This window comes from Mesoplodon mirus (assembly GCF_964341445.2).
Source record: "Mesoplodon mirus genome assembly, chromosome: 15".
In the NCBI taxonomy this organism is placed as follows: domain Eukaryota; kingdom Metazoa; phylum Chordata; class Mammalia; order Artiodactyla; family Ziphiidae; genus Mesoplodon; species Mesoplodon mirus.
Window position 1 is genome coordinate 25,792,104 of NC_138991.1, and position 27,052 is coordinate 25,819,155.

A 27,052-nucleotide genomic window follows, 5' to 3' on the forward strand; every position below is an offset into this window, starting at 1 on the left:
GGTTATATATTCACCACCCTCCAGGAAGCCCAAGAGGTTGTGGGTGGTCCGAACCCAGGAGCCATGGCCATGGCTGTTTTGGGGAAGTGCCCCAGTGTGGCCAGGGCTCCAGGCTGCTCACCTCTGACAGGATCCTGTGGGCTGGGATGGAGATCCATTCATCGGCGCCAGATGGGACCAAAGAACGGAAGCCCTGCCCTACCCTCCAGACTCCTGGGAAACTCTCACAATAGAACGTGGCATGACCCTAGGGGGCCAGAGGAGACGTGCGCCAGAGAAGATGGAGACGGACTGTCTCAGCTCCCTTGTGAGTGGGGGCTCAAAACCCAGGTTTAATACGATTTAGAAAAATAATGGAATGTGGGATGTGGACCACAAAGCGTGGCTGGGGGTCGAGGATGCATGTGGGGAGCTGCAGCACAGGGCCCGGCACTCAGCAACTGCCCAGCGAGTGCTCACTGACCCCAGTGTAAGCACCTTCTGCAGGGTCTTGTCCTGTCCCTCTTGGCCTAACCTGTAGGAGTTCTGTAGGAGAAACTCCTTCCTGGCTGCCGTCCCACGTTGCGAGGTGTTCTTATGGATTTTTTTTTTTTTTTTTTGCTGTATGCAGGCCTCTCACTGTTGTGGCCTCTCCCGTTGTGGAGCACAGGCTCCAGACGCGCAGGCTCAGCGGCCATGGCTCACGGGCCCAGCCGCTCTGCGGCATGTGGGATCTTCCCGGACCGGGGCACGAACCCGTGTCCCCTGCATTGGCAGGCGGACTCTCAACCACTGTGCCACCAGGGAAGCCCCTTATGGATGTTTTTTTTTTTTTTTTTTTTTTTTTTCTTTTTGCGGTATGCGGGCCTCTCACTGTTGTGGACTCTCCCGTTGCGGAGCACAGGCTCCGGACGCGCAGGCCCAGCGGCCATGGCTCACGGGCCCAGCCGCTCCGCGGCATATGGGATCCTCCCAGACCGGGGCACGAACCCGTATCCCCTGCATCGGCAGGCGGACTCTCAACCACTGCGCCACCAGGGAGGCCCTTATGGATGTTTTTACTGTGAAGCTGAGTAGCGTCTTTTCCCAAAACACCAGCCTGTCCCTTCCTGCAAGGCCCCTCATGGGATGTGAGCTCTGTGTGCTGGGATGGACCCAGAGTCTGGAGGACAGGGGCCTTATTGTCTGTCCTGAACCTGCTGGCATCAGGAGGGCCAGGGAGACAATGACAGTCATGTGCTGTCTAAGTGGGAAGGGACTTCAGTGATAAGGCCCAACATCCCGGAGTCCAGGTAACAAGAGTGACCATGACATCACCCACAGATGACATTGTTTGAGCACATCCCACGTGCTGGGAACTGTTTTCTCTCATTTCATCCTCACCACAGCCCTCCAAGGTGGGGACTAAGATTCTCCCCATTTTACAGAGAAGGAAGCTGAGGCCCAGAGAGGGGGAGCCATATTTTAGGGTCAAGCAACCACTGAGGGGTCCAGGCCAGAACTCAAATCCTGCCTCCAGAGTCACACTGTTCAGCGAGCCCCCGACCCACCACATCACCAAGATCAACACAAAGTGCGTACCCACCAGAGAGGTTGTCCTACCATAGGTGGTCTAGAAGCTGACTTGGAAGGCAGGAGGGGGCAACTGGCTTTTTTATTCCTGTCGCTCAGGGAGGTGGCCACAACCTTGGACCTTGTCCACGTGTGTTTTGATATCACCAAGACATGGCTTGGACATGGCTCAGATGTGCCTGAACATGATCTAGATGTGGCTTGGATGTCCAGTCCCTAAGCCTGCCAGGGGCAAAATGACCCCTGAGTTGGGACAAAGACACACTCCAGACTGCAGGAGTCACAGACAAGTTTATTTATTGCAGAGAGGGCCAGTCTACAGAGCTGGCTTCCACACTCCTACTGAGACCCAGCTTGCATGGAAGGCCGCCGTGCAAGTCTTCACTGGGAGAGAGGAAAATGGTCTGAGGTTCTACGAGGAGGCTGGGGTGACCACAAGGCCATCCTGGAATTGGACGAGAAAAGTCAAAAAAGTTTTTTTAACATTCTGCCCTTTTGTGGTTTATGCTAGTTTATCCTCCACAAGGTGACTGCTGGCATTGGGGGTCATGACCCTGAACTCACTCATAAAAAATTCTTGAGAGGGTCAGAGCAGGAGCGTCTGTGTGTGAACAGTGACACCATGCAGGGACCTGGGGCACAGGTAATGTATCTGGGTGCAAAGTCTGGGATTATATAGGACTGTTGTCCCCAGGCCCAGCAGATCAACAAAACTCCCAAGAAGTTTTGGAAAATGCAGATTCCTGGCTGTATCCATTGGGTCCCAGGGAGCTAAATTTTTAACAACACTCTGCCTTTTTTGAGGAAACGGTTATACAAGGAATGTAACCTATTAGATTTCCCCCAACATTCTATTATGATAATTTTCAAATATACAGAAAAGTTGAAAGAATTTTATAGTGAACACTTGTATACTCATCACCTAGATTCTACCGTTAACTTTTTTAAAGCCATACTTGTTTAATCTCGGATCTATCCTTTTTTTTTTTTTTGGCCATGCTGCGCATCTGGTGGGATCTTAGTTCCCCACCAGGGATTGAACTCGGGCCCTTGGCAGTGAAAGCACGGAGTCCTAACCACTAGACTGCCGGGGAATTCCCTCAAATCTATCCATTTATTCATTCCTTTGACTAGATTTTAAAACATATTATATTGTAAGGCTATAAAAAGGATATCAGTGTGCTGCTAGTCCAAAACAAATGAATAGAGCAAAACAGGAAATTTGGAAAAAGCAGATCCAAAGGGTGAAATGATACCTTTCTGACCCAAATTGAAAATGATGCTTTGCAACTTGATTAAAAAAAAAAAAGAGGACAGTTGCTAAATGCCCCCTAATAAGAGATACATGAAATATACTAAGCTCCAGCCACCCAGTTGGATGGACACCTGTTGTGTCCATCCAACATGAATTAAATGCAGTATGTGTCTTAGATAAACTGCTTATATTATAATTGAATCATTGTATGTAGTTCATTAGTGCATGGCCTGTATATTTAGACATCTGCTGGTGTTATGGGTGAGGAACCTGGGCTCAGAGAGGCCACAGGATCTGCCTGGGGGCCCCTGGCTAGAGAGAGAGGCAGGGTCAGCATTTGAACTGGTCCTCTGGTCCCTGAGTCTAGACCCAGCCTAGGTACCATACACAATATGCTGTCATAATTCTCCATCAAAGCCAGCTGAAGCATGGACACAGTTTTTGAGGGTGGGCAGCTGAAAATGAGTCAAATGTCAACTTGCCTTTGAAGCCAGTTAACAAAGCCTCCTACCCTTCCCTCTGCCAGGTGGGATGACAGGTAAGATAGAAAAGGCTGGAGGTTTATGACTCCAGGCTAGGAGAGCCATCCTCTTCTGCTTACAGATGAGGACATGAGGCCCTGAGAGAGAAGGGACTTGCCCAAGGTCCCCCATAAGTGACCAGAGGGGCCAGGATTGGGGAGCAGCACCCACGTCCCATCCCTGGGCTCTCCCTGCGACGGTATGTTTAACCCCACTCACCTCTGTCAGAGACCACGAAGCTACCTCAAATCCCAAGGCCTTCACCATTGACACTGAGATCCCGGATCTTAATTTGCCTGAAATCACAAGTGTGGTCAGAGAATGGTGGGCCTGGGGTGGGATTGGGCAGCCGTGGGCAGGCTCACAGTTCCTCGACCTGGCACCCCCGACTCAGACTGCCCCTTGTGCCTCTCCCTGTTCTCCAGCCCTAGCGTCCACCCAGCCTCATCTCCCCATTCTTTGTCTCCAGCCCCAGCTTCTGGCTGCTCCAAAAAGTACCCTCACATCCTCTCATGCTCCTGCTCAAGAGCCATCAGGGCCTCCCATCATCCACAACACGTGCCTATACTTTGAGATTTCTTACGCTAAGAAAACAAAGACATGACAAAAGTCAGAGGTTACCAATTCTCCCCACCCCCATGACCTGGGGCTCGACAAGAGTAATTCCAACCTTTTCTCTTGGCTTCCTCCACTACTGACACAAATAACAATGCCAACAACAGCAAAGGCTAAGAACTGTTGAACACTGACTGTGTCAGGCGCCCCTCTCTGCCCCCATACAAACATCTTCTCCTTTATGCCTCTGAGGAAGGTGCTCTTATTTTCCCATTTTACAGAGGGAGAAACTGAGGCTCAGGATGATAAGGCAGCTTGTCCAAGGCCAGGCAACCAGCAAGAAGGGGAATCAGCACTTGAGCCCGGGTCTATCAGAGGCACATCGGGTGTGCTCTAGTTGTCTGTTTCCACCTCTGCCTCTCTCCTGCTGTCAGCCCTGTGAGCCTGGGGCATTGCCATGCATGCCTAGGCTCTGGCATGAGTGAAGGAATTGGGCTGGGATGCTGGAGATGGGAAAGCTCATTTCCAGGTGGATGACCTGGAAGGCTTCCTGGAGGAGGCAGAATTAGAACTAGGCTCTGAGGATAGGTAGAAGATAAATGAAAGGGGCCCCAAATGGAGACACAGGCAGGAGAAGTAAAGCACCTGCCCTCAATGCCCTGGGGACCAGGGGGATGGACGGCAAAGGGACGCACCGTTCTCGTTTGGCAGCAGGACGGAGGCAAGGATCTTGGTGATGATGTCTTTCAGAAGTTCAGGCTGTGAAAGAGAAGGGGCCCCATCACCCTGGCTGAGAATCTGAAGTCCTCCCAGCCATTGCTAGGATGGGCACAGTCCCGCCCTGTGGCGAGGGCAGCTGGTGGAGATGCTGAATCTCAGGTTCCTGACTGGTCAGAACTGCAAGGGCTCCACGGACAAGACAGGCTGTGGGGGGAGGGGTGGGGCACAAACCAGGTGGCCCTAGATCCAGCAGGTAGGGGACTGGGGTACGTTTGTGGGATGCATCCCTTGCCCCCAATCTCAAGGGCTCCACCGCTCTGTTTCAGCAGAATTCTCCAAGGGAATTTCATCCTGTTTCCCGAGTTTTTTGACTTCTCAAGGGAAGCCAGAAGTCCTGATTTTCATGTGGAAACCTCCCCATTAAAAAATATTTGTCAAAAAAAATTAAAAGTCAGAACAAAAGGGTGGAAAAATATACCCATCTCCAAAACATAGAAACAAATACCCCACCACGGCAGAAGACAGGATTCAGCCAATTTGAGATCTCTGATTCAGTCTGACTCAGGGAAACTGAGGACTGGGGGGAAGGGGCTGCCCAGGGTCACCACTGAGATGAGTCTATATGAGCAAAATGAGATGTGAATAAAGGAGATTTGTTTTCTGATTTAGGGTCAGAACTTTACAGAAGGGAAGTCTGTGTGTATCTGTGTGTTTGTGAATGTGTGTATTCTCAGCTGTGTCTGGCATACAGTAGGTGCTCAGTAAACACCTGAACCAGGAGGTCGGACTTTGAGGCTGAGATCGGGGAGGCTGGCCAGCTCACCATGGGGCTGCCCGTGGGGACCTTGTTCAAAGCAAATCCTGGGCAATGTCTGCTTCTGAGATGGACCATCCTCGGCAATCCCCTGCATACCCAGGGAAAATCTGTTCATACTCACATTGAACAGGCCAATGGCTGAGTTCATCAGGTGAATCTTATCAGAGCTGCAACAGAAGATGCCCATGAGGCTGGTCCCTCGGAGTCCCATTCATTCATTCACCAACTACTTACTGAGCACCTATTATGTACCAGACACGGTGCAGGCTCTGGATGTACAGCAGTGACCCAAATAAAATCCTTGCTTCATGGAGCTTACATTGTAATGCATGGGGGAAGCGAGGGGGAGATAGCAAACAAATAGTTGCCCAAAGAGCAGGCAGAAAGATCACCCCCAGGAGTGAGGAACATGGTGGACTGAGGAGCTCTTTCTCCTTCTAAAGGGGGTACCTAATTCCTAGCTCCACTCTTTGTTGCCATGTAGGAACGCAGGCCATGGCGGCCAGATATTCTGATTTGTATATGTTGGTGACTAATTTATATTAAAAAACCTAACCCTATGTGGGCTGATGAAAACACATCCGTGGTCTTGATTTGTCCCAGGAGGCTCCAGTTTGCAACCCCTGAACTCCCTTTGGGGCAGCAGGAGGGTGGTGGGATGAGGGGAGGACAGGCACGGGTGTAGGAGGCAGTGGGAGCCATGTGCTGCTGGGCTGGGCTCCATGGGGGTTCAGCATCTGGGCATGACTGTCACTGCCACTTTCTTGGTGTCCCAAATGGGCTGCCCCAGGCCGAGGGGATGGTGCTGGGCGGCCCCTTCCCGCGTGGCCAGGGTCAGCCTGCCCCGTGACTGCTGCAAGGCCATGTCCCTCTCTGCTTTCTCTCACACTCAGTCCTTGACAGTGGGACAGTCCTGGCAAGGTAGCTTTTCTGCCTGTCCTGAAGCAGCCTTCACTCACACTGTCACCCCAGAGGCTCAAAACACTGGGTGTTTAAAGAAACCAGTGGTCACCAGACAGGACTCATTTTCATCACCAGAATCTTCACAGTGATTTTCATGTTTACCTGATTTTGTTAAAGTTGAGCATAAGTAGGTCATCTCTGGTGTAAAACTGAGCTTCTGATGTGGCTTCCTGCAACAAGAGAAACCCAGGCCCCATTTATTTAGAGGATGTGTCAGGTGTAGAGTGTAGGGTTCTGCAAGGAGGCGCTGGGGCCAAGCTGACACCGTCTGAATCCCAGCTGTTGGCTGTGACCTTGGGAAAGGGTCTGACCTCTGTGGGCCTCAAATTCCTTCTCTATTGGGCTGATACCTGTACCCACTCCCCATTGAAGAGACTGCACAGAGGATTACTGATCATGACAATGATGACAGTAGCCAATACACACGGAGCCCTCACTGTGTGTCAGGCAGTGTTTTAAGAGCTTTATCTGATCCTCTCCTTTCATCCTCACGACTCTTGTGAAGTGAGTCCTATTATTACCCCACTGTAGAGGTGAGGAAACTGAGGGGCAGACAGGATGGTAAATCTTAACCGGTTATTATTATTGGAAAGGTCAGAAACTAAGCCAAGCCTCAAACGCAGGTGCCGAAGACATCCATCATCTTGACCCATGGGCTGGGGTGAGCCCAAGTGCCAGGCTCCAGCTCCAGGGCAGCTGCACCCAGAGAACAAACTTCTCCTGCAGGCCTGGGCTTGGTGACCTTTTGAAAAGTGCCTGCCATTGGCCATGGAGGGGAAGTCCCTAGGGAGTGAGGCTGGCCAGGGGCAGTCCACTTCCCCTGCTGGTTGGGGGCTCAGAGTATCCTCCCACACAGGAAGCCAGGGCACTGTGCATCCTGTAGTTGTGTGAATGGTGCCCGCTGACGTGGCGTGTGGACAGCCTGCACAGGACATGCAGCGACCCTCCTGTAAGGATAGTGTAACGTTAGCCTCCAACAACCAGGTGATGTCCAGATTCCTCGGCCTCACTTATCGAGGGCCCAACCATGAACCTTGCCTCGTCTCTTTCTTCTCCCTGTCCTCTGTAGCATGCAGCTGGTGGCCCACTCAGATCCATTTTTTGGGTGGGGCATCCATCCTTCAGCTGCTGAATGCTGCTGCTAACAGTGCCCAGCCATCCCCTTGTCTGGGGAACTGCCCTTGCTGGAGCGGAGCGGCCTTGCTGGGAGGTTATGCTGTGCTTTCTCTGGGGGCAGTTATGGCCAACAACTGAAAGACAAGGGGGAACAAAAGTCCAACCTTCTTGTTTCAGCCTGGGCTCGACTCTGTGGTGCCACCATGCTCCAGAGCTCTCTGTGGGGTGAAGCAGAAGCGAGCCTCCAGCTGAGACCACATCCTTGCTCAGTCCTTCTCCGGGGAGCTCTCCCCCAATACATCACTTTTATAAGAGTCTTTGTCTCGGGCCTGTTTCTAAGGGCCCCATCTAAGATACTTTCCTACTGGGCTTGCCCTTTGATGACTCCCAGCCCCATACCTTTACGCACAGGGTTCCCCTATATAGAAGCTCTGAGATCTGTCCTGCTGGGGTTACCGCAAAAATCAGTTAAGAACTTAGAGCTGATTTAGTTCTGTTCATATTTCAGAAGAGGAATTACCCCTTTCCCTCTCAGGCCTGTGGTTTGAATAGAGCCAAACCCAACCCCCCACTCCTGTGTGTTTGTGTGTGTGTGTCCCAGCTCAGAAAATTTACATATTTCATTTTTCTGGCCACACCGGTTGGCTCATGAGTGGGCACTTGACCCTAACTCAGCCAATGAGAGTCAGGTTTGGAAGTTCTGCTGGAACTACTGGGAAAGAGAAGCTTTTCTATTGGGGTTGCCAAGCGGATAGGTTATAAGCCTGGTGTAGCTTGGGGGCACTTCCATGAAGGGATAAACTGCCTGAGGATGAAGGTAGCACAAAGAAAAACAAGGGAAGAGAGAAGAATGAAGATGACATTGCTTGAACACCTGGATCCAGCTATTCCTGAAGCTATCTTGACCTACACTTTTCAGTTATATGAGCTAATACAATTCATTTTGTGCATGTGAATTAAATTTCTGCCCAAAGATCCTGACTAATAAAGAGCTGGGCCCCCAAATCTCCTGATTTTTGGTTCAGAATTCCCTTCCCCTCTCCCTGTGAGATAAAAAGAGTGGTGGAAAGGTTTAGCAAAGCAAGAGGGGTGAACAGGAACAGTGGACAGGGGCGTCCCCCAGGTTGCTGCTAACGTCTCAGACAACTGAACTCACAATGCCCAGGGTGAAGAAGGGGCGGTGGGCTCCACTGGTGGCAAATACTTCCAGCATGATCAGTTGGGCCACCTTGGCATTGCCCTGGTCCACAAGGAGCTCTGGGGTCCCCTGAGTCAGGATCTCCACGATTTGTGTGGGCCCCAGCTGATTTGCTGCCTGAAAGGACATCAGACACACATGTGACCTCCCAAGTGCCTCACCATGGCCTGCCGGCCCCATGCAGCCCCATGTGGTCTGGCCACTGTCAACCTTCCTGGACTCCCTGCTTCCTCAGATCTTGGAATAGACTGTTGCTCTCCCCATCTCACAGCCTTTGGTTTTGCTTCTCCCTATATCTGGAATACTTTTCCCTACAGGGAAGCCCTTCCTAATCTCTCAGACTCTATCAGGTACCCCAGTAGTGCTCTCATAACCCCTAGAATCTGTCCTTTGTCACCACACTTGTAACTGAATTATTATCTGTGTAATTATTTGATTCAGGTCAAACTGTCCTGTTAGATTGAAATATCCGTGAGGACTGGGACCAGTCTGTTACAGTCACCAGTGCTCGAAGGACAGAGCAGTTCCACACATACTTTACTCCCCAGAGGCCAGTAGACAGACCACAGCAAACACCCTTCAGGCTGCAGATGGCAAATGGACCAACCTTTTCACTGATCATCTTGATGCTTGACTTCAGCCTGCGGGCCATCTCAGGAAGCTAAGGAAGAGAGGAAGCCAGAGCAGGTCCGCTGGAGGGGAGAGAGGAGACACACCTCCAGCAGCCCCACTGCTGGGATCCCCCAAACCCCAGAAGAGCCGGGAGGGCCTGGTGGTCCAGTGCACATGTCTGTCCCTGGTGGGAAACATCCCCTATGTCAGTGGCTGTGGAGAATGAAGTCCCTGCCGGCCTGGACAATTTTTTTTTTTGCCTCTCACTGTTGTGGCCTCTCCCATTGCAGAGCACAGGCTCCGGACGCACAGGCTCAGCGGCCATGGCTCATGGGCCCAGCCGCTCTGCGGCACGTGGGATCTTCCCGGACCGGGGCACGAACCCGTGTCCCCTGCATCGGCAGGCGGACTCTCAACCACTGTGCCACCAGGGAAGCCCCGGCCTGGACTTTTATTGTGGGTTGATGGTGCTCGTGGGTCTGTGGGTGGCTCCCTGTTCTCAGAGGACATAGAGAAGTGACCCAATTCTTAACTATAGTCATGAATGTGGTTGCTGCTGACCACTCCCTTTTTCTTGTCATTCCAGCCCCTCACCCTGACTTCTAATCCCCGAGAGCTTGGTGATCTGCTGTCTGTCAGCTGACTTGAAGTCCTGTCCCACTCCCCTAACTTTGGGCCAACCCTATCCCCTTCTGGGCCTCGGTTTCCCCATCGGTCACCCCGGTGAGGTGGCACACTCCAGTTGACTAGGGGTGGTTTTGTGCTGTGCTGGGTTGATCAGGATTCTGCGGCTGTGTCAGCATCCAGGGTCAACAGGAAGGCCCCGAGAGATGAGTGATGTCTGCCATGGGTCCTGCAGTGGATGGCGGTGGTGCAATCACCATCCCAGGGCCAGTCAGAATCTAAAATGCCCTTTGGACAGGCCTGTTATTTGGTAGAGGAAGCAGGCGTTTCAGGCTCCAGGAGAGCAGAATGAGGACTGGCGTTGGATGTTACAGGGAGGTTTTCAGCTTTGGAGTTTTATATCAGAGGCAGGGTCTGTTCGAGAAGGGAGTGAGCTCTCCATCACTGGAGGTATGTAAGCTGAGCCTGACAGGTGGTGCCTGCTTAGGGGTCCTTGTGTCCCCGTTGATTCAGGAAATCCCCATGATGCGGCAGAGGTGGCTTCACGCTCTGTCCCATGCTGAGGCTTACCACGTAGTCCAACAGGACCACGAGTTCTTCTGGAGGGAGCAAGGCAGCTACTGCAGCATTCACCACATCCTTCCTCATGGTGAGGCTGAAAGGGCTGTAGTATAGGGAGGGCAGATTCAGGGAATCCACACTGTCATTGAACAGCTCAGTCACCTTTCCTTCCAAGTCCACCAACTTGGCCTAAGGAGACACAGAGCAGAAAGTTGTTTGGGAACTTTAACTCCACGACGTACCCAGTAATAACCTAGAAGGAAATGACACCATTCAGCTTGTTTCCCTTTTTGCATTGCTGCCAGGAAACTCAGCCTGGCATTCAGTGCTTTGCTGTAGATGATGACTTATCTCAGGTGCCTAGCAACATCTACTGCACTTGCACCCCTCAGGTAATCTCTGATTTTTAAAAAATCTAGATGTCTTATGTGGCATTTAGGTTTCAACTTCTCAGATACCTCACAAACCCTTTAGATGAAGGGAAAATTCAAGACTGCAACAGAATGGATGGAAATGTTTGATGCTGCTGTTTTCCAAGGATCCATGAAAACTGGTCTGAGATTCACGCTGCCTTGCTTGAACTAGTCCCTGAGGGCGTCCAGCCCCAGTGTGGGTGGGCGGCTCCACATTTTATAGAGAACCAATGGTTACTGGTTTCTTGACAGGCCCCATGCAGCCTCATTTCTTCCTCTCCTTGGTGACCATTGTTATTACATTTTACAGATCAGGAAATTGAGGCTTAGAGGGGTGAAGAAACTTGCCCAAAGTCACACACCAGGGAGCTGTGGAGCTGGGAGAGAAACTTAGGTCTGTGTGATACTCAATGATGTGTCTCTATCCTGGGCTCTTGTTCAAGGTCACCAGATATTTGAGGAATGGAAGGGGCTTGCCTACGAGAAAGGCCAAGAGCCCCACACACTCTGGACCCTGACTGGAAAAATCAGGGTTGGAGGAAATCAGGTCCCTTGGGTCGATGTTCTGTGTGTGGCCTGTAGCTTCCAGCTGCCGATTTTTCTCCATCAGAATGGTTTACATGGGACATGTTCAGCCTGCTGAGATTCTTCTCAATCAGCCTGTGTATCCTAACTGTGACTGGCGTTTTTCTCTCCCCCAAAACAGACCCATGGTGTCTGACCCTTGGGGGTCAGAGAACGGCAGTGATGTCCCCACTTTCTCCTTGAGGTCCCATGACACTCACCCCCAGGATGAGATGAACAACGTTATGGTCGATGGCAGGAGACATAAAGTCAAACTCCACATGGCCAGAGTTGAAAGAAACAGGCACTGCTCAGGGAGAAGAAGAAAGTTCTGTGAGGGTGGAGGACAGTATTGGATGGGATGGCTTGGGGCTGCTTTTGGCTGGAACAGCATTATTGCATGAGGTGGAGTAAGGGGAGGGGCAGGCGTAATAATGATGTTGATAAGGACCATGATAAAAATGATGATGGGGCTTCCCTGGTGGCGCAGTGGTTGAGAATCTGCCTGCCAATGCAGGGGACACGGGTTCGAGCCCTGGTCTGGGAAGATCCCACATGCCGCGGAGCAACTAGGCCCGTGAGCCACAACTACTGAGCCTGCGCATCTGGAGCCTGTGCTCCGCAACAAGAGAGGCCGCGATAGTGAGAGGCCCGCGCACCGCGATGAAGAGTGGCTCCTGCTTGCCGCAACTAGAGAAAGCCCTCGCACAGAAACGAAGACCCAACACAGCAAAAATAAATTAATTAATTAATAAACTCCTACCCCCAACATCTAAAAAAAAAAAAATGATGATGATGATACTGACTGACATTTATTGAGCTTATATCAAGCACCAGGTAATGTGTTAAACCTTTACTTGTGTTAGCTCATGGAATCCTCACAATAACCTTAGGAGGTGGGTCCTACGATTACCCTCATTTTACAGATGGGGAAACCAAGGCTCTCAAAAGTGAAGTGACTTGCTCAAGGGCATACTGTGAAAGGATCTGAACCCAGTCGTTCCTATGCCAACGTTCTGGTTTGGAACAAAACTGACCTACTGCTTATACCTGTCTACCTCCCCCACCAGACTGATCTGCACCCACCCCCGCCCCCAGGGGGGCAGGGTCTGGGTCTGTGCTAGGGATTGCGTGCGTTTGCCTTGGGATTCCCCACTTGGCCGCCAGATGGCGGTGGCGTCTCATGTGCCCGGGCTGTCGGGCGGAAAATGGAGAGGACAAGGGAGGGGCGCAGAGGCGGGCGGGGAGCTGGTCGTTGGTCTGCCTACTCCTGGGGGAGGCCTCCTGCCCTGCCCCTGGGGAGCAGGGGAGCCGGACAGACTTGGGTTGGAGCCCCAGCAGCCTTGGCTAGCCTCTTCCTGCCTCTGAACCTCAGTTTCCTCATCTTAAAATGGGGATAGAGTAGTATACCTGCCTCATAGGTTGTACAGGACTGGTACCTAGTAAAGTTGGCTCAGATCTGAATTAAACCAGACTTGGAACTTGAAGAATTGGGTTAAAACCTTCCCCTATCACTAATTTCCTCTGTGGACTTGGACAAATGATTTCATTTCTGAGCCTCAGTTTCCTTATCTGTGAAGCGGGGTAATGATCCACTCCACTTCATGGAGTTGTCTGAGGAGTCAGTAAGACAGTGTATATAAAATACTCAGCCCAAGGGCTTGGCCCAAAGCAAGTGCTCTATGGGTGCTGAATGCCTATTGATTCCATTCTCTTCTTTCCACTCCTCTCCGGTGGCTTTGAATGAACCTCTTCAGATCCCAAAAGAGTAGATGGTAGAATTTTCTTCTTCCCACCAATCCCCTCTCTGAGGGGTCCAAGAACTCAGAATTTCACTGTGAGTGATCTGAGGATACAATTTATTTCTTCCCTAGTAACCCATAGTAGTCTCTGATCATCCATCCATCCATCCATCCATCCATCCATCTATCCACCCATCCAGCACACATCTGTAAGCACCTCTGTGCCAGGCAGAGAACCTGCTATGTATCTGGAACTTTCCCATAAACTTTTTTTTTTTTTTTGCGGTACGCGGGCCTCTCACTGTTGTGGCCTCTCCCGTTGTGGAGCACAGGCTCCAGACGCTCAGGCTCAGCGGCCAGGGCTCACGGGCCTAGCCACTCCGCGGCATGTGGGATCTTCCCGGACCGGGGCACGAACCCGTGTCCCCTGCATCGGCAGACAGACTCTCAACTACTGCGCCACCTGGGAAGCCCTTTTCCATAAACTTTTAATCCTCGCTAACAATTCTGTGAGGTAGGGCTGCATAAACCCCATTTTATAGTTGAGGAAACAGAATAAGGAGGTGGAGTTGGCTTTTTCAAAGCCATGGAGCAAATCAGTGGCAGAACTGGGATTTGAACTTGCGTTTATCTGGGGCACCCACTGGCTCACATAGAACCTTGCACGTACTGTGTGCTCATGAAGTCACAGTTGTGGTGACTTCCTGTCTGCTCATCCTGGGCAGGGATCAGATGATTCTTGTCTCACTTGCTCCTGGGCCAAGTTGCTGCTCAAGCCTGACGTGGGGAGGCCTGCCTTGGGCAGGGCCAGGGCCTGGAGGCCAGCTCAGCAGTCTAGGAGAAAGGTATGAGAGAGTGGCGCACCTACCCTTCGTCAGGTTCACGAGGTCCGCACGCATGTCCTCAAAGGCTGCCTTGATCACAGGGCACAACTGCAACAGCACAAATGCAGGTCCTGCATCAGTCAGGGGCCAGCACATAGCCCCACAGTGACCCATGCCCAGCTCTCCTGGGCTGAGTCCCATCCCTGTGCCCACGGCCAGCCAGATTTTCACCCATGGGCTTGAGGACTCAGTGGTGCATCTACGTCCCCAGCCATCACCGCTGCTCAGAGCCCGTCACAGCCTCTGGTCTCACTTGGCATCTTTTGCAATGGTTTATCCCTTGCCCTGTGTCCAGGGTGTGCCTGGCCTGTCAGCTGTCCTCCCCTCAGACTCATCGTGTTCACAAGAGCCCACGTTTCCATAGGAGGGAAATGGAGAATGCGTTCCTTCATTCACTTCTTGAGTCAACACTTGGTACTGACTTCCTTCCACGTGTCAGGTTAGAATACAGGCCAGCAAGACAGACCCAACCAGACTTGTGAACAATCTCTGTGGGTTTCTAGCTCCAACACATCTCTTTGCCCCCCGAACTCTTCTCCCCTCAAAATTGCAGCAGTTCTCAGCAGGGGAGGATTTTGTCTCCCAAGAGATATTTGGAAATTTCTGAAGGCATTTTCAGTTGTCACAGTTTAGGGGGAGTGTTACTGGCATCTAGTAGGTGGAGGCCAGGGATGCTCCTAAACATGCCTCAATGCACAGGACGGCCACCACAACAAAGAATTAGGGGGCCCAAACGTCCATAGTGACAACCTCTGGCTTGAGCTGTTCTTCTTGGGGAGGAAGTTAAACAATTGACTTACTTGACCATGGGGCCCAAAGGCCTTGTTCTCTGCTCTAGGCAGCCTGTTTTCCAGGGCAGTGCTCTGAGATTTTGTCATTTTGTCTTAGGTACAATTTCCCCAGTGAAGAACCTTCTGGTTGACCACCCATTGCTACTCTCGAGAAATGACAATGCACTTTGACAAATGTTAATTTTTCCTCTGAAAAACCTGTTCCCTGCTCCAGATGCTTTGCCAACCCTGAACCCAGGGACGATGGAGGAGTTGAGCTCAGAGACTCCCAGCATTCACTGCCTGTTCCGCATGGGAAGGGTGTCACTGGCACCCTCTGCATCTTCTCCCACAATTCCCCTTCCTTCAGTTCCACCCCTGGGTCTCAACCCTGGCTACATATTAGAATCCTCCTCTGGGGCAGCTAGAGTCCTCTGGGATACCAGGGCCCCACCAGGCCAATTAAATCTGAATCTCCCAGGTCGAGCCCTGATATCAGTATTTTAAAAAGCCTTCCCAAGAGGTTCTGATGTGCAGTTGGGATTGGGACCCACATATTTACACTGAAAGGGGCATCAGCATTTTCTAGATGGGCTCCTGCCAGATTTAAACATGCTGTGCCTTTTTCCCTTCATGCCAAGTAAAATATTCATAGGACTGCAGTTTCAAATCCAGTGATTCATGGTGGGAAACCATGATGATTAATGGAATGCCAGTTTTCTCAAATTGTTCACTTTATTTGGCTTTTCACCCTTAAAAACAGATTTCATGCAAAGAACATTTTATAATCCCAAGTTCTTGCCATCTTTTCCAGTGGAAGACACATTTTTAGCTATTAAAGTATAATGCCAGATAAAATATGATTTTGCTGGAGGCTGGGGAAAAATTTCCAGCTGAGCTCTACTTTAAGAAACTGCCGGGCTTCCCTGGTGGCACAGTGGTTAAGAATCCGCCTGCCAATGCAGGGGACATGGGTTCGAGCCCTGGCCCGGGAAGATCCCGCATGCCGCGGAGCAACTGACCCCGTGTGCCACAACTGCTGAGCCTGTGCTCTAGAGCCCGTGAGCCACAACTACTGAGCCCGTGTGCCAAAACTACTGAAGCCCGTGCGCCTGGAGCCCATGCTCTGCAAGAAGAGAAGCCACCACAATGAGAAGCCCTCGCACCACAACGAAGAGTGGCTCCCGCTCGCCGCAACTAGAGAAAGCCCGCGCACAGCAACGAAGACCCAACGCAGCCAAAAATAAATAAATAAATAAAACTTATATTTAAAAAGCCAGTTATGTAATTAAAAAAAAAAGAAACTACCACCTTTAAATAGAAAAAAAAACTTCTTAAGAGAAAAAGTACCTCACATAAGTAAAGCTAAGTTTTACAGAATTATTCACTTTCAAAGTCCTTTCAGAAGGCTCTCTGGAATGGTTTTAAGAAGTATTAAATACGGTGCAGCTATTAAAATAGTTATGAATATCATACAACGGCATAGGAAATAGACATACCGTAAAGGATATCAAATAATTTTTTTTTTTTTTTTTTTTTTTTTTTTTGGCGGTATGCGGGCCTCTCACTGTCGTGGCCTCTCCCGTTGCGGAGCACAGGCTCCGGACGCGCAGGCCCAGCGGCCATGGCTCACGGGCCCAGCCGCTCCGCGGCATATGGGATCCTCCCAGACCGGGGCACGAACCCGTATCCCCTGCATCGGCAGGCGGACTCTCAACCACTGCGCCACCAGGGAGGCCCGGATATCAAATAATATTGATGTCGAGTGCAGCCACATAAAAATCTGAGTGCATGTGGATGGAGATTTGGAAAACAACATGCAAAAGAAAAAATAACCACCAAGTTAAGGTTGAAGGATTATGGGTATTTTTTTCCCAAAAGTTTTGGTTATAATAGTGTGTTTTCCATTCAAAAAAGTTTTTTTATTAAAAATATATTAATTATCCGAAAAGGTGTTTTTATTATTTATTTATTTCATTTTGGCCACGCAGTGCAGTGCGGCATGCAGGATCTTAGTCCCATGACCAGGGATCAAACCTGCGCTCCCTGCAGTTGAAGCATGGAGTCTTAACCACTGGGCTGCCAGGGAAGTCCCTGACAGGGTGTTTTTAACCCCAGGAGAATCACTGTTGTGAACACATCGTGGAATTTACAGTGAAAATCAATGGTCACAGTGGATGAATCCAACTTATAGAGTTTTAGTTTACCTGTGACATTGAAGGGACATATAAAATGAGATTGATTCGTGTTTACAAACAAGAAACATAAGAAAAATAAGTGCAACAAGACCTGGTGGGTGACAGACCCCTGACGACACAACCAGGATGGTGTGAGGCCCTGGTGCGCTCGAGCCAGCTTGGACCAATTTACGAGGGCCAACTGTTAAATTTTCAGGAATATCTGAGCTTGGTGCTAAACCTGACGTTATTAAAAATTAAGTTGTATAAACTTACAATTAAATAAGTTATGCTAAGATCAAAGTCAATGAAAACTCAAAACTCATTACTTCCTAATTATTTTGTTTTATTTTACTGTTATCTATTGTTCTTAGCTTATTTACATCTATTGTATCTGCATGGTGGAAATGCCATACCAGAGTGGGCTACCAGGCATCTCTTCCTGACTCTGCTCAGTGACATCACACTAGCAGCTTGAAATTGGCAATGGAAGGGGTGTTTACATCAAGGAGATCAGTAAATGTTACAAATCAGAGCTCCCTTCCTTCAACCAACCCCTCCTGAGTCAACTGTGAGCAATCTATCAGCACATCACTGTTCGAGGTCCGCTGGCTGACTTTTGGGAGTTTCATTACCTTGATCTCAAGGATCCACTGCTGAAAGAGTGACCCAAGCCCAGAAGCTTCCCACTCAAGGAAACACAGGTCCCTTAGCACCAGCATGCAGTTCCATCCCCAACCAAAGGGGGAGCAAGCTTCACAGGCCACAGAGACCCTGATTCCACTTACCTCGCTTTTCACCAGTTTGGGCAGGGCTGGCACCAGGAGGCTTATAACCTTGTCAGCTAAGGAGTTGAGCATGAAGGAGAGCCTTCCCAAGAGGAGAAGAGGAGAGAGGTGAGGCCGGGTCAGAGATGATCACCCCTCCCCTGTTTTACAGAAGGGGAGACTGAGTCCAGGGGAGGAAGGAACTTGCCCAAGGCACAGGGCCTATGAGAAACAAGGCTGGGTGTAGACCCTGAGCCTGGTGTAGACAGTGGCAGACGGTTCTCAGGGACAGGGCCTGGGGGTTGTCTTTAGGAATTTGTGCTGGACACTGGGATGAGGGCAGTTGGCATCCGCCCCCGCCCCATTCTCCTGCTAAGGAGAGACGGAGGGAAGCACCATGTCTTTGAGCACCTTTTGTGTGCCCTGCCCTCAGCTGAGTGCTTAGCGCTGCTGCCCTGTTAATCCTCTTGCTGTGGCCTGGAAGGTGAGGCATGGGGAGGTGACTTGCCCAGCGTCACCTGGACAGTAAGTGGAGGAGACACGTTTGCCTGACTCCACAGTTTATACCCACGGCTCCACCCTAGTCTACCTGTGTGGTTTGAGGGGCCTAGGAAAGAGCCTCCTCTCCACCTTCAAAAGTTTGCCCCAATTTCTGGCATGATGCCTGAAATCCCATCATTATCGCTTCACCCTTGATATCTTGAACTCTCTTTGGCATCACAGGTTTCCTGGAGGGAGCTCCAGATCAGGACTCAGGAGAGATAAGTCCTTTTCTTTCTGTGGGCTTCAATGTTCTCCATCTGTAAAATGGGGCCAGGACACCACCTGGCTTCCCTCCCAGGCATGCCAGGAGCCCAGTGGGAGGAGGTCACACTCACTTATGTAGCAGGCTGATGCGCAGTCTCCCCTGGGTGTTGGAGCAGTTGCTGAGGACCAGGCGGGTGTGGTTTCCCTCGCTAGTCTCCACGTGGATGATGGCTTGGGCCTCCACCTCTATGTGCAGCTCCGCAATGGTCTTGACCAGGGGCCTGGGAGTGGAGGAGCCCCATGCTGTGAGCTCCATCCCAGCTTCAGGCTGGATCAAGCCAAGCCTGCTTTCCACCTCTGTCTCCTGGCTCTTCACTCCTCCCTTCTCAGGCTCCTTGCTGGGTTCTCCTCATCTCCTCAACTGTTGACTTCATTGTGTCCCAGGCTCAGTTTCTGGATTCCTCTCCTGGTTTAAATCCTCTGCATATGTCAGTAGCTTCCAAACTTATACCTAACTCACTTCTCAAATGTCTTACAGGCATCTAGGTTTAACATGTACAAACTGAACTATGGATCCTTCCCCAAATCCTCTCCTCTCATGATCTTCCCTGTTTTGTTTGCTGGCCACTCCATGCTGCCTTGACCCCTCAATCTCCCCTCTCCCCCCACCTCGCCCCGAGCCCCCATTCAATCAGTCAGGAAATCCTGTTGTGTCCTCCGAGACATATTTGGAATCTGTCTATTTCTCACCACCTTCCTGTTCCTAAACCCTGGTCCATGCTATTATTGTCTCCTCCTGAATTATTGCAGTAGCTTCTGGATAGCCTCCCTGTCTCTGCTCTTGCCTCCATACACAGCAGCCAGAGGGCTTCTTGAAGAATGTGAAATCATGTCATGTCCCTCCTCTGCTTAGAGCCCTGCACTGCTCCCATCTCGCTTGGTAAAACCAAGTCCTCACCTTGACCCACAAGGCCCTGTACGATCTGGCCCCAGCTGCCTACTGGGACACCACCTCACTGCCCCCTTTTCCCGCTCTCATCCTGTTCTGTGAACAAGGCAAGTGCACTCTTGCCTGAGGGCCTTTGCACTTGCTCCTTCCTCTGCTTGGAACTCTCTTTTCCAGACACCTGCATGGAGGATGGGGGTGGGGAGAATGAGTGGAGGAAACTGTCAGGCCAGCTGTGCCTGACTGAGGGGACACTCACGTGTTGAATCCAGCTACCATGTCCAGGGGAACACTGATCATCAGCTCCCGGCCATCATCTAGGGGTTGCACCTGCAGCTGGAGGATGCTGGCTGAGGTGACTTTCAGCCTGGATGGGACATGGGAGAGATGAGATTCATGCCTCACGTTCACTGAGCATTGTCCCCAGACCAGCTTCCCTCCACCTTTCCTGTCTCCAGCCCCCCAGTGCCCAGCCAGCAGCTGGACCCAAGCCCTGTGTGCTGACTCCTCCTCAGCACGGTCTTGCCCCCATCCTTCTCCTCTCCCCTGCCCGCAACACTTCCATGGCTCCCCCATCACTTAGGAGATGAATCCAAGCTCCTGGGGCTGACTTGTAAGACCCTCTGTGCCCTGGTCCTGCTGATCTCTCCCTCTTGGCCTTGGGGTCTGAGCACCAGCCACTCTGACTCTCACCTCCCCCTGCCCATGCCTTTGCTCAGGCCAGTCCCTCTACCTGGAATGCCATTTCTTCTCGTCTCCTGGTGAGCATGGAGTCATTGGCTCGCCTGTCCCCTCTACTGAGAAGCATCGCCTTATCCCTTCACCCTCCCACCCCAGGTGACCTTCCTCTGAGGTCACCCCCCTTAGGGTTCCTGGGTCACTCTCTTATGGTTATTGTGACTCCTCTGGGAGCCTCTGAGGGAGAGGTTTTGTTTGATCCATCCTTCACGGTCAGGCACAGAGCTGATACCGACCAATGCTTGTTGACCGATTGACTGAGCATGCAAAGCGTGTCCCGGGCAGATGTGTGGGCAAAGAGCTAGCTCCCAACTTGGTTCTGCTCCGCTTACCAGATGATATGCTTCAGGATGGACCTCACCAGGCTGCTGAATGTGACCCCGGCTGACTCCTTCATGGCGCTGAGCAGAGGCAGCTGCCGCAGGGTGTTGATAGCATCGTGATCCTTCAGTTTCTGTGTCAGCCCTGGAGACAGAGCCCAGGGATTAGGGTCCAGCAGGAGGGGCGAGAAGGATGGCTTGGTGAGGGCTCCAGGCTGGGAGGGGACATCGCTCAGGGCTACGTGGACTGGGATATAAGGTGAGGGTATGCATGGCTCCATTCTGATCATCTCCACTGTGTAAATGTGGCCTGGAGGACGATGGTCCAGATGGGTCACTTTCACATGAAGACTGTGGCTGGGCACAGGTGGGACCATTCACACCCTTGAACATTGCCAGCCTCTGCCGGGAGTGTCGGCCAGGACACCCGGCACACGGACCTGCAACTCTCTCCTGTCGGAAGCCATCCTGGAGCCATTGCACCATGACAAAGTCATGAGCAACGGAAGGAGAAACTGCAAGGCAGCGCCGTGCCAGGAAGGTGGACTACAGCTCCGTTGTTATGTTTTATGATAATAAATTTACATACAGGGGCAATTTTGGGGTGATGTTGCTCCACGTGAAAGAAAAATTCCTCTAGGACTCCCCCTCCTGAAACTACCACAGAATGGGAAGCACCCACTAAAGCCCCGGGGAAATAGGTAAAGAATTAAGAGCCTGGAACTAAGGGGATGTTTTTATGAAAAACACCCTCTAGTATGGAGTTATGGCCATGGGCCGGAGTTCCTGACGACGACATAGGAAATTTATGGTTCTATTATAAAGGAAGATTAATTATAGAAAAACAAATGACTAGAGCAGAATTCGTTGCCAGGATAGGGAGAAAACACTGTCTCAGTTGAAGGAAACAACGATAAAGAGCATGCAGGTACATTGTAAATATTTTCATGGAACCATTGTAAAAGGTTGCCCATGCAAGAAGAGAAATAGGAACAAGTAGCTCCAACTTTTACAACTGAAATAATCATATAACTGCTTGACTTGGTTACTAAAAAACAACCTGTGATTAATGGGAACTTGGGGAAATATTTTAATAGGACATCTAGAAACTAGGGGATATTTGTTTTAAAAAATCTTTATAGAATATTTTGAGGTTTGATTGTGCTAAGGTTGTTTGGCCACGTACCTGGTAATGTAATCAACTACAATATATAAACCTGTGGTTGTAAACAATAGAGGAAGAATCAAGAATAAAGACATGAGAGAAAGAAACATGCAATGCTGATACTTTAAGAAGTGTAACAGAATTATTTCCTTCGCCGACGCTATCCATCCCTCAGGTATCCCTGGACTCGCTGGAGCTGGACTCCGGCACTCTCCCTAGCCAGGGGCAAACACTCTGGAGCCAAGAGGCAGGGAACTCATAAGGTCTTGTTTGGGGCTGTTTTGCTGCTGAAACTCACTTGCTAATGATTCCCTGACATCCACATCCTATGGGCCTGTTGTCCAAAGAGCCCCAGGTGCTGCGTAGAGAAAGGAAGAGCCAGGACCCCTGGGTTCTGGTCACTGTTGGACTTTTTTCCTGACAGCTGGAGCCCATTTGGCTTGTGTGCCGAGCAGGTCAGAGCGCTGGAGAGCTGATGCTCCAGAAGAAAACCTCAGCCAATGACTGACGGGAATTGGTGTATAAATACCCCAGCTCCCTCTACCCTTGGGCAGGATGACTTAGGTGTGTCGCCCCTCCCCCACCCCGTGGGGACACTGTGTCCCAGAGTCCCTGTGTGTCGGTGCCTCTCAGAGACAAAGTGGGCCTTTTTGCCTGCCCTGTGACAATGGAGCTGGTCCCTGTAAATATTCCTCCTCTACCAGCTGGCGCACTCTTCAGCACTGTCAGTAGAGGCTCTGGAGGGACGTGGGGGAGGAAGGAGCTTCCCCTCCTGGCCCTGGTGCTCCTCTTGCCAGACTCCAGTGGCATCACCTCCCAGAGTTTCAGGCTGTGAGTTGAGTGGACTCCCATGGGCAGCCAGTGCTGGGGGCAGCCCAGCTCCCTTCCAGGCAGTTACCCAGGGACAACTTCCCAGTGAATCAACAGCAATCCCTTTGTCCAGGGGCTGCTTCCCAAAGAAATCCATTTGCTCCTCGCAGGCAGTTCTCTGCCAGGTGGCCTCAGCCTGCCAACCGTGGACCAGCTCTCACCCTGGACAGCTCAGGGACTTTCCCCACCATTCAAGGGGCTTCGACACACTCCTCCCATGAATTCTGGAGAGGATTCTCTCCTCCAAGTTTCTTCTGTACTTGGATTTGAGCTCCCTGATGCATTCCGATCCTTAGGGTCTCATTTGGCGTTCTCACTTTTTTTCCTTTTAGCCAATTTCCCAGTATTCCAATTCCTGCTGATAATTCTTTACACAAACCCATCTGCTGGGCTTACTGTGTGGTTTCTGTCTTCTGACTGGTCCTGACTAACACAGATGCCCAGTAGGACTGAGCTGCAGGTCCCGGTGGTAACTGGCTTCCCCTTACCTGACTTGCTCTCTTGCAGGTGTTTCCTGGGACCACCTCCAGAACAACCCACTTGCACACAGCTCCTGCACTCAGACTCTGCTGCTGGGGAACCTAAATGGCTGCTCTTCTCCAAGCTCTTTCTGGCTGAAATTCCACCTGCTTGCAATTCAGCCTGGGCCCAAGGCACATGTGCCTCCCCAAAGAGTGTCAAGAGCTCTCTGCTCGCCATGCCTCCTAGGGGTTCCCTCCTCTGGTTACAATGCCTGTCTGGCCCTGCAGGACCTGGCCCATCCCTGCCCATCCAGATGCAGCCCAGGCCCACTGCATACAGAGGATTGGTCTCTACTTGCTCCAGTTGGACCTCCAGAGCCCACTGATTTTCTCCCTCTCAGGGGACAACACTGGAGCAGTGGTTCTCAACTGGGTCAATGTCCCCTGGGAGACACTTGGCAATGTCTGGAGACATTTTTGGTGTCACAGCTGGGCCGAGGATGCTGCTCAACAGCTAGAGTGCACAGGACAGCCACCCACAACAGAGGTATTCGGCCCCCGAGGTCAGCAGTGCTGAGGTTGAGAAGCTGAGCTGTAGAGGTCATTAAGCTCTTGTTACTTCCTGTAACAAGAAGGTTGTTGTTACTTCCCAACAACCTAGGGAGGTGGACCCTCTTCCAGAGGAGGAAACCGAGGCTCAGGGAGTTACCAGGGCCACAGAGCTGGAGCGTGATAAAGCTGTGCCCGTGGCCCAGGCGGCCAGACTCCCAGCTGAGTGTCTTTGCTCTGGAGACTAGTTGCACCCTGGGTCTAACTCAGAAGAGGTGCTCTGGCAAAGGGGTTTAAGTGAGAGCAGCCGGAGTGGCAGTTGCATCATCGCATGCAGTGGCCGCACACCCCTTCTGCAGGCCGTGGAACCTCAGAGTAGTGTGTTTTGGAATCGTGGAATTTAAGAAGAAGGGGATCTTGGAATCATGGACTCTTGAGATCGTAGACACTCCCAAATTTTGTAACTCATCCAATCAAGTCTCACCCAAGGCCTGGGATCCCAACAATGCCTTGCATACCCCCAGTGATGGGGAACTCTCTCCCTCCTTTGGAGGGCTGCTTTACCTGCCCCCTTGCCTTATGGTGGTGAGGCCTGGGCGGCCAAGACTTACTTTGTTTGATGACTTCTGGGCCGAGGCTGAGAACCGCAGGAGGGCTGAGGGTGGCTCCCACCAGATTGGCTACCAGCAAACCACAGAGGAAGGTGAAGGTCCGTGGGCTGGTCATCTTCTTGGGGGTTGGCAGGTGGCACATGGCACAATCTGGGGTGAGCACAGAGGGCCCTGTTAGCTGGGCAGAGAGGCCCAGGCCAGGCCCACCACACCTGGTGACTTGGGGCATGGAGTCCAGGAGAGGCTGTTTAGTGAGATGGTCAATAGAGTGGGCTCTGGAGCCCTACTGGGTCTCTGTGTCCTTAGACAATCAACTTAACCTCTCTGTGCCTCAGTTTTCTCATCTGGAAAATGGGCATCATAACCATTACTTCATGGAGTCGGGATTAAATGAGTTAATATCTAGAAAGCATTTAGCACAGTGCCTTTCGCATGGCAAGCACTTGGAAAATATTAGCTATTTTCTTACAGGACAAAACAGTGCTCAGGACAAAAAAACACTTCTGCTTCTTCAGTTCCTCAGCCAACTTCACTTCCTGGGGTTCCCCTCTTGCTTTACAAATTTCCAGTCATTCCAAGCTGCTTGAAGTTCCCAGAGCATACCTCGTTCTCTCCTGTGTGTGCCTTTGCCCTGCTCTTCCTGCTTCCTTATCTGCCTGCTGAACTCCTGTTCATTCTTGAAAACTGCTTACGTGTCCCTTTCTCTGTAAAGCTTTCCCTCTCCTGCAACCAGGGAGTCTGGACCACACTTGGAGAAATGTCACCCTGGGGACTGGTGTGTGCCCGGGACAGGAAGTTTGGAGGCTGGAGGGAAATGAGAATTCAGGTAAGATGCAAAGTGGTAGGAAAGCTCTTGGCTTAATTCATAAAACTCAGTGGTTTGAGGAGGGAGTAGGTGGCTGTTTGGAGCCGGGAAGTGAAAGGCAGAAAGAGAGAGGAGAGGCCTGTGGGTGCCTCCTGGGAGAGGAGCTTGGGGTGTTCTGGCTCCTGGGCTGCTCTGTCGCCTGCAGGGTGTGGAGCGTCAGCAGCTATAACCTCGTCCTGAGCTCCCCTGACTGCACCCTGGCTCTGCCCCCAAGCACCCTATAGCAGCTTCTGCCTCCTATGGACAGTCTTGCTTGGAGGGAGGGAGGATCCTGACCCAGAGACCTGGGCTCTTGCTTGGCTCAGCACCCGGGTTTCTTGTTGCCTAAGACAGACGTGGCATCTGGACGACGAGTGTCTTCTGTGAGCTGGCGCAGTGTGAGCTCTCTGACGCACTTGCAATAACGATTCAATATCTGCCTTCCTGACCAGGCCAAGAGCTCCTGGAGGAAGGGTTGGGTCTACCTGCACCCCACTGTGTCCCCAGCAGCCAGCATAGTGCCTGGCACACAGTGGGTGTTTAGTAAGTAAATGGTTGCTGAATGAATGAATGGCCCCTGGGAGCCCTGGAATAGTGGGACAATGTGAGCCTGCTAATCTGGAAAGGTCTGGGCCACGAGAACCCCTGTCAAGTCATAGGACCCTCATCCCTGAGCCTCAGGAGACCTGAGGGTGGAGGAGAAATATCGTGGGCCTGGGAGTCAGACAGACCTGAATTGGAGGCCTGCCTCTACTACGTGCTGTGTGATCTCAAGCAAGTGACTTACCCTCTCTGTCTTAGTTTTCTCATCTATAAAGTAAGGGGTAATAATAATACTTACATCACAGGGTTTTTGGGAGGATTAAATAGGACCATCCCTTTGTGGCCTGGCATGCCGCAAGCACTCAATGAGTGTTAGCTGTTATTCCGATGATGACAGTTATTATTGCTAATACTAGGGTCAGAAGGAGCCACCTTGCAGTCAAAGTCAGAAGACAGCGGTGACGTCCTGCCTACACCCTGCTCTTTTACCCGGGAAGCCCCCTGGCCCCACCCCACTGTCTTTTTCTTTCAAATACCTTGATTCTCTTTTGCCTTCGTTATCAATTCACACCCCTCTGTCCTCTGATCAGAGGTGCTCAGGGAAGCAAGAGGATGGTAGCCTCCCCTCCTGTGGAAAATTGTCCCCTCTACAAATCTAAGCACCATACACACACCCACCACGTTGCACCTCACCTCTTGGCCTTTGCCTATGCTGTTCCTTTTGCATGAGATACCTTTCTCTCTTCCTTTGCCCAGCCAACTTCTACTGAGCTTCTCCACCAACGTATCACCTCTTTCAGGAAGCCTTCCCTGACTGTCCTCCACCACCATGTCCCTGGGCTTTCCTTGAGCACAGCATGTACCATGTTGGCCCATATTGGGAGTTTCTTGATGGCCAGGACTGTCTGATAGTTCTTATCCCCAGAATCATCCCAGCATAGGGCTGGCCACAGAGCAGCTGGTGTGTGCAGAGTGGACTAATGTCGTGGAGATGATGTCAGGGAAAGACTGGGCCAGTCCAGTCCCTCATCACTACTCTTTGGTCTTCTGGGCACCTCTCTATCCCCTGGCCCTCACTGTCAGAGGTCCTAGTGGACTGAGGGATCTTACACCGGGGCCAAGCCTCACTCTTGCTCTTGACCTGACCCCAACAGATGTCTCCAGCTCAGTCCCTTCCTGGTGATGTAGGCCCTTAGCCCCTTCCCTACCCCTTTACCTGGACACGTGGAGGCCTCGACCTGCTGCTCTCCTCACCTGGGCAGTGGGTCTGGAAGTCCAGCCTTATATCCTGTACACCCTCTGCATCTGGGCTGAGGTCTCCAGGGTAAATATTTGTGGCATCTGGTGAACCACAGCCCCACCTCGAACTCCAGCTTCCTGAGGTTTGGAGAAAGGAGGATCTGGCTGACGCGAGGGGTGGGTGGGGCGGGCACTGGGGGCACGTGGCA

General features: G+C 51.5%; 1 protein-coding gene across 1 annotated transcript; it reads right to left on the reverse strand.

Moving 5' to 3' along the window:
- Positions 1–1,823: 1,823 nt before the first annotated feature.
- LOC309816192 (BPI fold-containing family B member 1-like) lies at positions 1,824–26,907 on the reverse strand. Its single transcript, XM_082643396.1, has 16 exons — positions 26,821–26,907; positions 24,218–24,367; positions 20,574–20,706; positions 19,763–19,870; positions 18,689–18,838; positions 17,832–17,913; positions 14,081–14,144; positions 11,692–11,777; positions 10,503–10,682; positions 9,304–9,357; positions 8,655–8,813; positions 6,485–6,552; positions 5,541–5,586; positions 4,578–4,641; positions 3,547–3,623; positions 1,824–1,996 (listed from the first exon to the last, which is right to left on the reverse strand). The coding sequence occupies exons 2-16, from the start codon at positions 24,357–24,359 to the stop codon at positions 1,964–1,966; spliced, it is 1,446 nt and encodes a 481-aa protein (XP_082499522.1). The 5' UTR covers positions 24,360–24,367; positions 26,821–26,907; the 3' UTR covers positions 1,824–1,963.
- Positions 26,908–27,052: the final 145 nt, after the last annotated feature.